Genomic DNA, 14,342 nt, shown 5'->3' with positions numbered 1-14,342 from the left:
TCCCTTTAATATATGTGGGGCCATACCCAACAGCATTTACTGCTAGGGAAGCTGGATCTGTCTTCAGAGTGATGATATTGTACATGATGACAGTAGATAAGTAGTAAACAGACATCCGATTCCTGAAGATTAAGAGCCTGATTCTGCAAGCCTATTTTCACACAGGTAGTGGCGTTGACTTCAGTGGAACCTCCAAAAATCAGGTCACTTGTTTAGATGTCTTAAAATAGATTTTGGTTTTTCATTTGAGGCTTCCAGGTTGGAAAATTGTGACTTGCCTAAAATCACATAGAAAACTCTGGCAGAACTGGGAATAAAACCCAAAGTCTTGTCTGCATGGTCCCTTAGTCTGGGATGTAAATTTTAATGCACACCAACATGTCACTCCCTGCTGTTGTGCACTAAAAGTTCCCTCGTGTATGTTAACATAGCACAGTTTGAAACAGGACTACATAATGTGCACTGGGGAACTTCTAGTACATACCAGCAGAGTCTACACGGATGGTTAGTGCGCAACACTCTAGTGCTCATTAGAATTTACACTTCATCTGTTGTGCATTAAGGCACTGTGTAGACAAGCTCCAAGTCTCTTAACTCCCCTATCCTATCCATTAGCCAGACAGTGTCATCTGTCTCACCTATTTCCCTCTACATCAGCAGAAAAGTAGAGCATGTGCAACTCCCATTGATGACAGCAAGAGACACAAGTTCAGCATTTCCTATGTTTGTTCCTTTAGCTTCAGTGGGAGTTGTGCCTAAGTAAAGACATACATAGACATTTAATTTGTGGAATTGAGGCTGCTAAACTCCACAAGCATTATGCACATCTCTCTGTATGATTTGGCTGAAGAGACCCAGGTTAAGACTTTCAGGTCTAGGTAGCCAACAGTTTTCAGCACCGAGACCTCAGTTGTGGAACTCCTCACCAGAGGAAGGAAGATTTGACAGTGTTCGGATTAAAATCTGAAACATATCTGTCTTTTAGATTCAGATCTCCCTAATTCAGGATTCTGATTTCTTTTTTTTTAATATATTAAAAAAATTCAAACTCTTACACATTTTTGGATGGATGCATGGAAAAGAGAGATTTAAGACCTGATCCTGCTGTTCATACTCTAGCAACAGTTCCATTAATTTTACTGGGAACTTTGCCTGTTTATGGACTGCAAGATCAAGCTCCTTTAATAAACAAGAAAGATGTAGAATAATTAGAAATAGAGCATGGACAGGATTTTACTATGTATTGGATTTTTTTAGCTGACAAAAGCATGATTATTGTGGGAGTTTTAGACTAATCTGCCCTTACTCTTACTTTTGTGCATAAAGTGTTGACACTGTAGACAGTTTTCATTACATTTTGCAGGTCTGTGGTTGTCTGCTCATTTTATTGGGAAATAGAGCAGTTGGTAGACCTGCTTCTTGTTATCTCCCTTGCTGTTGGATTGCAGTACATCACCCTTGATGCTGATTTTATGTCACTTCCCCCCCAAATTGATATTCAGCCAGGATATTTTCCCAACCCTTCTGTTTGTAGATGGAGAATGTTAGATTAAATGGATTGCCCGACTGTATTTCAGCTGAAAGATTTTACTAATGTCATTTTATAAAAGCCAGGCACAGTCAGAAAGAAAAAAAGATTAGAAAAGTGGACTGTGGTCTACAGGTACAAATCTTACATGTTTTATGGTATCTTAAATTTTGCTGGCTTTTAAACCCCTACTGGGGAAGTAACTAGATATATTCAAGATCTCCTTGAACCTCAGCAGAACCTGAAAAGTGTGTGCTCTTTGACAACTACCACCATGCAAGGATTCTCATTACACTGTAGGTCAGGAGGTGACTGAGTCTTCCCTGTCTTGAACTCTAGGTTATGGGTCTCATCTGCGGCTATGACAGCCATCTTTAACAATCCTTTACCATTTTTAACACTTTTTTTTAAAGCCACTCTTTTTTAGAGGTGTTTTATTTTTCATTACTGTCAGCCTCTCTCAGACGCTCCTTTCCTCTTGGGCTAGCTTTAATTTATCTGGGCAGAGAAGTAAAGTCCCTCTTACTCCCCTGTCTAGACAAAATGGGATTGTGTATCCCCAGCCTTGTTGGGGCCAAATAGGTAGCACACAGAATGAAATAAGCTGCTCCACAGAGCAAAGGGAGATTAAGGGAGGAAGTGTACATTTGGGACATAATACATTCTCAGCGCAGCTATGTGTCTTCCTTTACTCAAGGCAGATTGTAAGGTTACAGTCCTTTAGATTTAATAATCACATATTATTTAACATTTGTTCATTTTATAAATATTATATATAATATAATATTTGTATGTTAATGGTCACTGCAGCGTCTTTACCTGGAAGGGGAATACATTATTTTCTTACTAACATTACTGTTTTTATTATACTTCTTTACAAAACCACTTGTAGGAAACAATAATTCTGAAAGCTTTCTAGAGGAGTTTTGATAGTTTAAGATAATGTATTTGATAACATATGCCAAATTCTACCTTCAAATATATTCATATAACTCCTATCCAAGTGAGTGGGAATTGCACAAATTTATCTGAAGGCAGCATTTGGCTTGATTCGCCTCTCTGTGGTTTTAAACCTGTGTAATTCCATTGACTTGAGCTGAGTTGCACTTGATTTATACCTGTACAAGTAGAAAGACTAACAGGCATAAAATACCAGCAAGAGAAGAAATCTTCTGAATGTGGAATGTATTTTAAAACATTTTCAGTTGCCTTATTTTTTTTGGTTAAATTATATTTATTAATCTCCATGGAGTACATAAATACTTTTGATTCAAAGAGCATAAGAATTATTTTGGTTTAAAGTGAGTTTTCTTTCAAATGAGGTGTTACTTCGCAAAGAAAGGATCTCCCCACATTAGTCAGAAACATCATGTCAGGTATCAGAGGAGACTGCTTTAAGTGGATATAAATAGTTAAGAAGACTTGCTGCTTTCAAGGCAGGGTTTTTCAGAAAGCTTTTAAGAACTGTGATATAACGCTCTAAGAACACAAGACTCACGTAAGATATCGAGATATCTGCTGGGAGTAGTTTGGAACAGACGTGTTTTTTCCATTGGGATTGACAACACTTTTTGATGTAAAGTTTTCTGATGTTCTTGCTTACCATATGATAAAGAAGTGGGCAAACAATTCTGAACAGAATACTAATGTCCTCCTTGAATATATTGTACAAAGATGTTTGTACGGAATTCAGAATCATGACTCTGTAGAGAGTGGATTTGAAGTGATCTAACTTCCACATGTGTTATTCTTAACCTAATGTTAGACGTCCAGGAAGCCCTTCTTTTCTAATAAAATAATAGTTGAATATCTGAGCAACACAATACACAGAGGAGAAAATAAAAATATACATTTCTTGCTCTCCCTTTGCTTCTCAAGTAGAGTACATGATTTTTTCCTGTTTATAACTGCTTAAAATTACTCTCGCACTACTGATCTGTTGTCAAAATAAATAACCCAAAGAGCCATTTCCTAGAGCAATATACAGCACTGAAGATTCTGCAAACTTTTGGAACCCAGGAAACTTCTTCTCCACAGATATTGTTTTCATTCCACACACATGGATTAAGATTATTGTTGAGGTATCAAAGTCCTACACCCAAAAGGGGATTTGAACTACATAGTGCTATTTATATTCAGCAGTTGGTAACAGAGCATGAACATCCATTAATGCTCCCATATTAAACACAACTTTAATTGCAGTTTTAAAGATCTGCTGGTTTTGCTTTTTAGAGTCTGAGGGTTGATTTAATAATATCTTAATAAAAAGCTTAATAGTGCATTAAATTAAAAAATAAGTTTTTTCTTCTTATGAGACAGCAATTTCAGTGGGTAGTTCACTAAACAGAAAACTAAACCTGCTCTGCTGTTTTGAAAATCTGTTGCCTGATTGCAGCAAAGTATAGCACAATGTTGTAAAATCAGCCTTAAAGTAAATTGTTCCTTGATGTAGCACTTCAAATGTTACCAAGCATGTACTTGGATAACCAAGATATGAGCTTTCAGAAGCCTGAACACCCAAGAGAGAATTATTTCATTTCCCCTGCCAGAGATTTGCCCATATTTCTGCTTTATATATTAGCCAACACTGGGCCAACGGGTGGAGGGATATCTGAAAATCTGTACTAAAAGTAACACACCTTTTTATTTAAATATTACTTGCTTTTTAGGCACTGAATTTTGGAGATATGCCGAAGTACTTGTGGGAGATTTGGGTACCTGACAAACCGTGGGTGGTAAGATATCAGATCAATGAAATTAATAAACAAAAAATATATATTTTTAAAAGTTAAATATTGTGGGCTGTGTTCCCACTGAAGTCACTGGTCATAACTTCCATGGGGCTGATTGCAACTGGATTACTGTGATTTTGCAGTGTTGTAACGCTGTTCATTTCAGTAGCATCACCCTGGGGTAAAACTGAAATAATGTAGTGGTAAACTAGGACCATGCACTTCGGGAGAAGCAGAAATTGGTCATGCTGCAAGTCTAAATCATGCTTTCAAATACTCTGACACTTGACACACTGTAATCTGTACCCTATAAGTAGCCAAGAAACTTGATTTTTGTGAGGTGGGTAAGATTTAGTTTAGGATGGAAGGTGTGTTATTTCTTTTATTTTTAACAAAATTATTATGGGTCTATTACTACCACTCTTACACTGCCAAGCAGTTACTCATATGATTAATCCCATGGATTTTAGTCACTCTTGTGAGATCTTCTGACCAGTAAGATTAAGGGGGTCAGTCTGGCTCACGAAATAGTACCTTGTGCTACCACAAGTCTCACTAGTCTCAAATGGCTGTCACCTACATGCCTGTGCTCAGTGCTTAATTTTTCATGAAAGAGGTACCAGGGCTCAAGCAATTTTTTTACATTCATAACTGAAGCAGCAAGCCCAGAGGTGATGGGGCTATAAATTGCCAAGCCTAGAGGTGCCGAGGCTCAGCCCTTGCACAAAGTAAGTACTGCCCATGCTGAGGCATAAGGGGAGTAAAACTTTCCTTACGGCCCTGTGTGGAATACCCAGAAATTAGGCCCAGTTAGTGCTCTGCATCTGCTACCTTCTCCCCGCAACCCAAGAGGAAGGAGAAGACTCTACCCCCTAAAGCACTGACCACCACATCTGAGTCAATGCAGGTAAATGGTACTTTGCTACTTCCCCTAGAGTCAGGGGTAAACATGTTCCTAAACTCAGAAGTATAGTTCATTCCCTGTGCAAAGCTACAGTCTGCCCTTTGGTTTCAAAGGACTCAAGCAAAGGTGGCAGCATCTGTTAATTAGTTTGTGAAAAGGGGACATTGTTGAATTTGTATTAATGATCCAAGCCCATTTAGATTCTTATAAATTCACAAGGTTTCAAAGGTTAAAATTCTAAATAAAATCTGAATTTTGATGCAATTTATAAATCTACAAAGATTATAATTCCTTCAGCTCTTCAAACTGCAAGCTTGCAGTTTGAATATTTGTTTTTACTGTGAGTTAGTTACTATTTGGAAGCTAAGAACTGTCCTGCAGCAACTTTGAGTTACATGAGGGCCAGGACAGCTTCCCAACAATCAGGAGGCAACCTTAATTCTGGCATTCTCTAACTTTTAAGTGCTTGGCTTTGCTATCTTAATGATTTTTGAATGTAGTTGTTTTTCTATATCCAATAATAAGCAATATTGGCTCTTGAAGTCTTTATGGTCTACGGATGAATATTAAGCACTTAAATTAATATTTATGTTTTTACACGATGAACGGTAATGGCTCCAGGGTCTCTTTCTATAAAGTCAATGATCCTAAATGTGTATTTACACTCTTGATCTGAGTTTTCAAATGTTCTTGTGTATGTATTTATATGATAAATTGTAACAACTCTGCAGCAAATGACCTCTCATACACTTCCATTAATGATTTGTGTTTAATTTAATATTAAATAGAATATGGAAAGATTAAAGCCACATTGAGTTTCTAGGAACAGTATTGTTTTGTACATTCTACTTTTAAGATCTGATTTTCAAAGAGGCTAAAGGAGTTAGGCATGCAACTCCTATTGAGTTTCAATGGAAGTTAGGTGCCCAGCTCCCCTTTGAAAATTCAGTCTCAAAAGTTTGTTTAATTTGACTGTGGGATTTAACTCGCAAAATTTCTCCAACTTTCCTCGGCTAAATCATTCTTTTTCAAGCAAATCATTGATGTCACGAGAAAGCCAAGCAAACAAAAACAAACAAAGAAATAACAGCAACAAAAACCTATCATGAGATATATTCCAGCTTTTTGGAAAGCCTGAAGATCCATGCTGGGTAACAGTTAATGGGTGTGAACAATTTTGACCTAGATTTTACAGGTGATATACTCAATAGAAGTAATCGTGCCTTTATTTATGAACTAATTGCATCCAAATTTGACATGTTTGGTTTTATGCAAGGATTCCTCTAACTCTCATTTTGTTTACGTTGTAACTCTTATTTTGTTTACATTGACCGTCCGCAGGCACGGCCCCCTGCAGCTCCCAGTGGCCATGGTTCACGGACATTCTGGCTGCTGCTTCTCGCAGCTCCCATTGGCAGGAAACAGCAAACTGCGGCCACTGGGAGCTGCGGGGGGCCATGCCCACATACCGTTAATGTAAACAAAATGTCTCGCTGCCCGCCAGTGGATTACCCTGATGGGCCGCTTGCCAAAGGTTATTGACCCCTGATCTACAGTATACACAATCATTGCAATGTATATTTACAATGTGCAAAGGTTTGTCTCTTTCCCATTCTTTAGTGTCGGGAGGCAGTGTACTTCAGAGACACCCTCTGATATACATTCCCTCCTTGCTTCCTCTGTCTGAGGTATAGGTAAGAGGGGTTTGCTGGACTCTCCAGCAGGCAGGATGTGTTGGCTATTTCCATTGTCATGACAGGTCTGGTAGCTTATGCAGGAGTATAAATGGGGATTTTGTATATCCCTTCACTTCCTTCTGTTGGTGAGTAGTAGAAGTCACAATTTAGCCTTATTTACAAATGCATAGGAGCCATTCTTTCCTCTTGGGTTCATATTCTACTTCTGTTTCCTTTCCAGTCATTACATAAATGCATATACAGAGCAACTGCGAGGACAGTATCAGTATAATATTGATCTTGGTTGGAGCCGGGAAAGGGGAGGGAGTAGTTCCTGAAGTTGTCTCTAGATGGCCAAGCAGGATATTCCTTATTTCAAAGCCATATCTTTCACCACTGAAGTCAGTAGAGCTTTATCTTTACTAGCAAAATAACATGCATTTCAGCTTCATGTTAGCAAATACATGGTAACTTACTTGAGGTAAAATCCTAGTGATGACAAAAGCAGTTGTAATTTTCATGTGTTAGCAAATTGAGGTAAACATAGGGTGACCAGACAGCAAATGAGAAAAATCAGGATGGGGGTGTGGGGTAATAGGAGCTTATATAAGAAAAAGACCCCAAAATCAGGACTGTCCCTATAAACAGGGACATCTGGTCACCCTAGGTAAACAACATGGGGGACTGTAGGGTTTACATTGACCTGGCTAACTCATGTTAACACAGCAAACTGCCTGTGTCTTCAGTAGGATTTTGCCTAATATTAGACTATCTCTATATATTACAAGCTAGGGTTGTGATTCCCCTGCTTGTGTACACATACTCACGTTAGCTCTCATTGAACTAGTGCAAATAGAAATAACAGCGTAGCTGTGGTAGCATGTGTAGAGAAGCAGAAGCACGGCTGAGCACATACCCACCAGTTTCAGGTGGGTGAGAGCTTTCCTGAAGGCGTGTACACAAGCAGGGGAATCCCACCCCTAGCTCTTAGTGTAGCTGTAGCCTTAGTTACCACTTGTTAGCCAACAAGAGGTAAAAACACACTTTTCTTCCTAATGAAGACTCTCCCTAGGAGTTTTGGCACTGAGTTAAGGGGTTGCTGAGTCCTGCTCTCATTCATTATCTCTTTAAATAGATTTGTTGATTTTTTTTTCTTTACCTACCTCTAAATTAATGTGTATTTAGATTTCCTGAATATCTAAAATATATAAGTGCAATAGTAGTAGTTATTGCATCATCTTGGTATTTTAACTGATATCAGTTTTAATATCTGTCATCTGGTCTGTCAGGGGACTACTGTAGATCCTACACTGTCAGGAGGATAAGAGTTGATTATTTAATGGAACTTTTGCATATCTGATTTCTGTGATCAGCAATAAAATATGTGCATTTTTCATGATTTCTGATGTGAATTTAAAAACTGAAAGTCCAGTTTAATTGTGGTCTTGCTCCCTCAGGCATTGCTGAGGCTGTTCTGAGACATTCTACCTTTGCATTGATTCTGCAGGACACCAGAGTGCTGCACCAATTTCCTTACACTTGCTTTAGAAAGGAGCATCATATATTCCCTTTTGTTCCTGCTGCCAGATGCTAGCAGCAGCTCTCAGTGTCAGGCAGGGTAAGTCTTTGGGCCCTTGGGTCCATGGAGTATAATTGGGGACATTAGCGAGTGCTCAAAGACACTAGTTCTGTATTGTGCTTGGCTTCAGAGTGAGTGTGCTGAGGTGGGGGAGGGAAAAGCTCCTTGAAACTTCTTTCCACCAGTGCTTCAGTGCAGTGTTAGACAGTGTTACCCACAAAGGTAACACAGTCCTTAAAATTATTTTAAAATTAATAAGAAAGACCTGATATATACTTAAAAGAAGACAAGAGGAAAGCCAATCATTCTATAGCTCGGTTGTATCTCAGTTTTCAGGGACTTGAGTCAAATGGGGACCGAATTCATTGATTTACATTAGAGATTAATTTGGTTCCATCAGTCATTTTACAGATTATTCAAATTAAAGATTTAATTCCCCTGGGGGAGGGGGAAGAGTTTGCATTATTCATATAACAGCCATTCATTTAAATGTCATGATCGCTACAGCACGATGGAAAAATATCTGCAATCAAATATATTGTACCCTCACAATGTATGCTCAGAAGAGGCCCTTTATGTGAGGAAGTCCTCTTTGCCCTCTGATTTTGGGTTAACCCCTGAGCTCCCCTGAAACCTCCAAGGGCTCCATGACTCTAGGATCTGAATGAGGATACTGGTGAGAAGTGGGCAAATAGCAGGGATGATGCAAATTGCCTTCCATTGGCCCTGAGGAAATTTCTTTCCCCCACCTCCCATAGTACTGTCTCAGGTTGTCTCTTCCCCATTCTCCCACAGCTGGAACTGTTTCCCATTAAAGAGGGGTCCCCAAAGCAGCCACTATCTGTAGAAGCCCTGTCTGTGTGGCTTCACAGGAACCAAGCTGCTGGAGAGCAGTCGGGGTTGCTAGAGAGCCAGAGCCTATGTGGATATCGATAGTCTCTGCTTCCCGCTGAGCCTACAGAATCCTATGGCTTCCAGTGGTCCTGTGAGGTTTCTGGGATTGTCCCTCTACCTGCTGTATTGGGGGAGCAAGCCCTACTTTCCCAAAAGAACAACTGGAGAGCACTCCTAGAGGAAAACCTCTCAGAGGCTGTTTCCTTTTAGTCCCTTCTCATTTGTTTCTCTGCAGGAGGGGTGAGTCTGAGGTAATGAGACCTTACATACTGTAAATAACACAAACAGAGGCATAGCAAGTCGTTGTCATAGAATTATTTTCACTCCATTTCCCCTCTATGGGGTGAAGAAATACAGGTCTATCAAACATATTTATTTTCATGTAGGTATATGAAAATAGCCATTGTACTATAAACTCATAAGTTAACAGTATTTTAATATTAAAATAATTCATTTAGGAAAAAGTCTCAGTTTGATGTGTTGTAGGTTTGTGTTTGCATGGAAAATTGCCCTATTTATTATCCATTCTGGTTTTAATGAAGCACAACAAAAAGGCAGTAAAATGTATTGAATATATTGAGTCTAAATATTAATGATTGCTGGGCATGTTCATAATATCTGTGCATAATGCTGAAATATATATTCACATAGACACAATGTGTGTCTATCTGTGGGTATTTTTACACACAATATAATGGAGCAAGGGAGGGAGGGGATACCTACAATTTCTTAGTGTACTTAAGTATCAGAGGGGTAGCTGTGTTAGTTTGGATCTATAATAGCGGCAAAGAGTCTATAAGGTGCCACAGGACTCTTTGCCGCTTTTAACGTACCTAGTATTTCCCATGTAGCTAGGAATTTTTCTTCAGTGATTATATATTCTGTATAATCTATTGATACTGTTATCTGAGTCTGATATTTCAAATATCTCAAATCATCGTATGACATCATGGAAGTGAGAAGCAGAGATCATTCATATGCCTGGCCAATTTGATTGCAATATTTTCTTTCTTGTAGAGAAGGAGGTGTTTATTGTGGATAGGCTGGTGTGCCATTATATACAGGGTTGCCAACTTTCTAATTGCATAAAACGGAACACCCTTGCCTCACAGCTGGCCCTTCTCTTAGGCCCTGCCCCCACTCACTCCAGTCCCCCTCCCACACTCCCTCATTTCTAGCCCCACCCCAGAGCCCTCACCCTCAGCTGGTGCACTCACCTCCTCTCGCACCCCAACCCTCTGCCCCAGCCCAGTGAAAGTGAGTGAGGGTGGGGGAGAGCAAGTGATGGAGGGAGGTGGGCTGGAGTGAGTGGGGGCGGGGCCTCAGAAGGAGCAGGACAGTGGTGGGAGCTTGGGGAAGGGGCAGGGCAGGGGTGGGGGAAGTGTGTTCTGTTTTGTGCAGTTAGAAAATTGGCAACCGTACCGGGCAAAAAATGGATGCCTGGCAACCCTCCATATATATATATGTATTCAACACATCTATGTTGAAGATCTGTTTCTTGGTATGCTGAGAAATTTTCATGTTCTGAACATTTTCTTGTGAGGAACATTTTCTTTCTTCCAAATTCAAGGAAAACTTTCAACCTATATAGTGTCACCACTGACAAAAGCCTAGCTGAACAGTGGGACCCAATATCTGAGATGACATTTTGCATTACTCCCTCCAGCTACTTGAGAGGTTTAAAAGCTCTGTTTACAGCTGAAAAATGCTAATGGCCAACGAACCGTTCCAAGCAAAAATAATGCCTTTTAAATACAGTGTGCATGACTTTGGTGATCCTGTGATGCAAGATCTTATGGGACTTGTGCCTCTCCAGTTACCAAACTATCTTTGTGTCACTCATGTGTGAGTGGTGAGAAATCACCATGGCATTTGTGTAGGTTACATCCTGTTATTTAGTGTACACCATTGTTTGTATTTTTATGAAGCTAATGAATATGGGGGAAATGAGCCTGTGATGTCAGCCGTTAGATCATTATTACTTCACAGGTATTCTTTGTCTTTTCTCCCCTTACTAAAAGGATTTCTCGTTTCATATGTGGGGAAATGCTATATTAAAAAAAAAAAAAGAAAGAGAAAGGAAGGTTGAGTTCCACGGTGCATTAGCCTTTTTTAACCAATTTTGGCCAGCCCTAATGTTGAGTTTAAATTTCGTACCTGCCTGTAGTTGCTGAAAGTTGATTTATGAGTGCAGGGGACAGGATCAGTAGCCAGCAAATTTTAAAGAAAGGTGTGGGGGTGGGGGGGAGGAGAGTTTTATGCCACAGTGTTTCATCAGTGTCAAATTAAAACAATCAATCTTTTGTCAGCCAGCTGCACTTAACACCGTGTTTGTTCTGAGCTGGAGTATTTGTCAGAGAGTAGCCTTGTTAAAAATGTACTAGCTCATGTCACCTTTAACTCTTTGAGGACCTTTTGGGCATACATGCACAGAGCATACGTGCATGAACACAACAACTACGAAGAAGTCTGGATTAGAGTGAATATGGTTGCGAAAACAGCAATGCTTTCCAGTGTTCTCTGGTGCAACAGCATGTTGCATATCACAGGGATTTATTGGCAGCCATTTTTAATGATCTCCACTGTACTTCGTTCATTATGCCATTTCATTGCCAAAAACTGTAAATCTGTTAACATAGTCCCTGGTGGTCTGCTGTAAACTGGTCTGAAATGGGGTAAAAATAATCCTTACATTTTACCCCATGAAAACTAACCCTCCCCCCCCCCCCAATACTGTGACATAGATCAGAAGCTTGAGAGGGCTGACAGCTGCCAAGTGTGTTTGCCAGCAATTCATTTGTACACTTTTCAATTTACAGAACCAGCCCTCAGTCTCAGTTTTTAATTTGGTGCTTTAGATGAAATCCTATTTGGGGAGATCAGCAAGAGGTTAACTGAAGCCGAGGCAGCTGCAGTGGTTAAAAGTCCATAGTTTTGATTTGACGCCAAACTGACATCTAGGTTTTGTTTTCTGTTTTACACTGCTCATTTCCCCAGCCTGCAGCCACATCACATAATGCCACTGTTGTCAAACTTTGGTGAAAAACATGAGAAAGCTTATCACAGTATCATTCATTACCATACATTATAATGTTACAAACCCACAAATATCAGATAAGGAAAAAAAAAACAATGGATATTTAACACAGATGAATTTCTGAAAAAGCTTGGCTTTCTCGCTGGGAGGCCTATTGCTCCGACACCCTCCACTACCCCCAATTCAAATCAAGCTAGTGATGAAGTCACACCATTGTTGGAATGTAAAAGGCCACAGATGTATTTGTATGCTACAAAGTGATACACACAAACAAAAATTAATCACAATGTGCACAGCATAGCAAATTGTGCTTTCCACTGAACTGTCTTACCTGTCTGGGATGAAAATCCTGACTGCTGAAACATTTATATCCCAGTGGAACTGAAGGATATAAATGCACACATCGTCTCTCGCCCTAAAGTAAGTGGAAAGAGATCTAATAATATATACAGATACAAAAGGTGTATTAACAGTGTTTTGCAAAAGTGAGCTAAGCATTAGTAAACTCATGTGGAAGTGGTTATTGACTTGACCAAAGTCCAGTGGACAACACAAATCCAGTCCCACACTCAAGACTATTTTGGGCTACACAAGAGAATGGCAGTATGAGCAATGTAACAATAGCCACCACAGTCTGTTGATATTGATCATTGGCATGCCAGTTGTGTGTAATATTCTGCAATGGGCCACAGACAAGAACTTTCAACAGAACAAGTTTCTGAGTTGGCTGAATGGAATTAGGACACATGTAGGACATGTATTTGATGAAAGAGTTTAACCATATCCAAGTAACATGCAGGCAGTTATACAAATGGAAAGTATCCAAAAACTGAATCTTTACAGAGATTCATGGACATGTTAACATAGATACTCATGTGTAATTTGTCATATTTAAGCATGCCTCTTGTAATGCTGCTTGAAGGTGGTACAGAATGGAACTGGGAAGACTGTGAAAAGCCATGGGGAGTTGTCACTGAAATATTTTGCAAAAAGAAAAGGAGTACTGTGGCACCTTAAAGACTAACCAATTTATTTGAGCATAAGCTTTCGTGAGCTACAGCTCACTTCATCGGATGCATACTGTGGAAATAAATAAATAACCAAATAAATTGGTTAGTCTCTAAGGTGCCACAAGTACTCCTTTTCTTTTTGCGAATACAGACTAACATGGCTGTTACTCTGAAACCTGAAATATTTTGATTAAAGAAGAATGTAAGGTCTCTGTTGTGAGCTCTGGGGTTATCAGCTGTCCTTTAAGATGATCACCAAGTGGCATATGCTTCTGTGCTAACAGAACTATAAGCAGATGGGCTGACAATTGGTTTTCGTTGGAAGCAATTTTTATAAATATGTTTATGGGCAGTAGTCAGTTGAGGCAGAAACCGAGTGTAAGGCTTCGGAAGCCATATTACAGACACTATGTAACAGTACCAACTAGATTTTAGAAAATGACATTGAAAATCTGATTTGGTACCCACTAAAGTCAATGGAAAAATTCCCACTGATTTCATCTTAGAGGATGAATGGTCCTAAACACAATAGTACTCATTAAATGTTCAGTAGTGTTACAAAATGGATTTTTTAAAAACAAATATTCTGTCAAGACCACTTGTCACTAGTATCCCTAGGGAGAGGATTTTCAAGTAAATATGGCTCAAGTTACTTATTTTCAAAACAAAACTTTAATAAATGCAAACAAAAATGAAATAACCTAGTAAATTTCTTCCATCCTATGAAGTCCATGATCCCGGCCAGAATCTTTCTAGTAACACTGCAGCTTCCAGATGGCCTGATTTCTCTATGTAAATCCCGTTAAAGTCAAAGGGAGTTTTTCATGTCTTGAGTGTGGAAAATCAAGATGTACAGCTCCAGATCGTCTTATACTGTTGAGTGATATTACATTATAGTTCGACTTAATAGTAATGCCCACTTTTACTTCCTTGCTGTATTTCTGCTGGTCATGGCATGTAATAGGCAAAGCAGGAGGGGGGC

At 39.3% G+C, this 14,342-nt stretch overlaps 1 protein-coding gene across 5 annotated transcripts in view; it reads left to right on the top strand.

The window, feature by feature from the left end:
* PCDH9 (protocadherin 9) overlaps positions 1-14,342 on the top strand; it is a 915,728-nt gene that overhangs the window by 376,221 nt on the left and 525,165 nt on the right. For 2 of the 5 annotated variants that reach the window (XM_084645267.1, XM_084645264.1), the window contains exon 3: positions 4,198-4,263. The exons of the other annotated variants lie outside the window; for them this stretch is intronic. In XM_084645267.1, the coding sequence (XP_084501393.1) occupies positions 4,198-4,263 (66 nt within the window). The remainder of the gene's footprint in view (positions 1-4,197; positions 4,264-14,342) is intronic. 5 annotated transcript variants of the gene reach the window in all.

The sequence above is a fragment of the Lepidochelys olivacea genome (assembly GCF_965140295.1).
Source record: "Lepidochelys olivacea isolate rLepOli2 genome assembly, chromosome: 1".
In the NCBI taxonomy this organism is placed as follows: Eukaryota; Metazoa; Chordata; order Testudines; family Cheloniidae; genus Lepidochelys; species Lepidochelys olivacea.
This window is presented reverse-complemented; position numbering and strand designations above follow the sequence as displayed.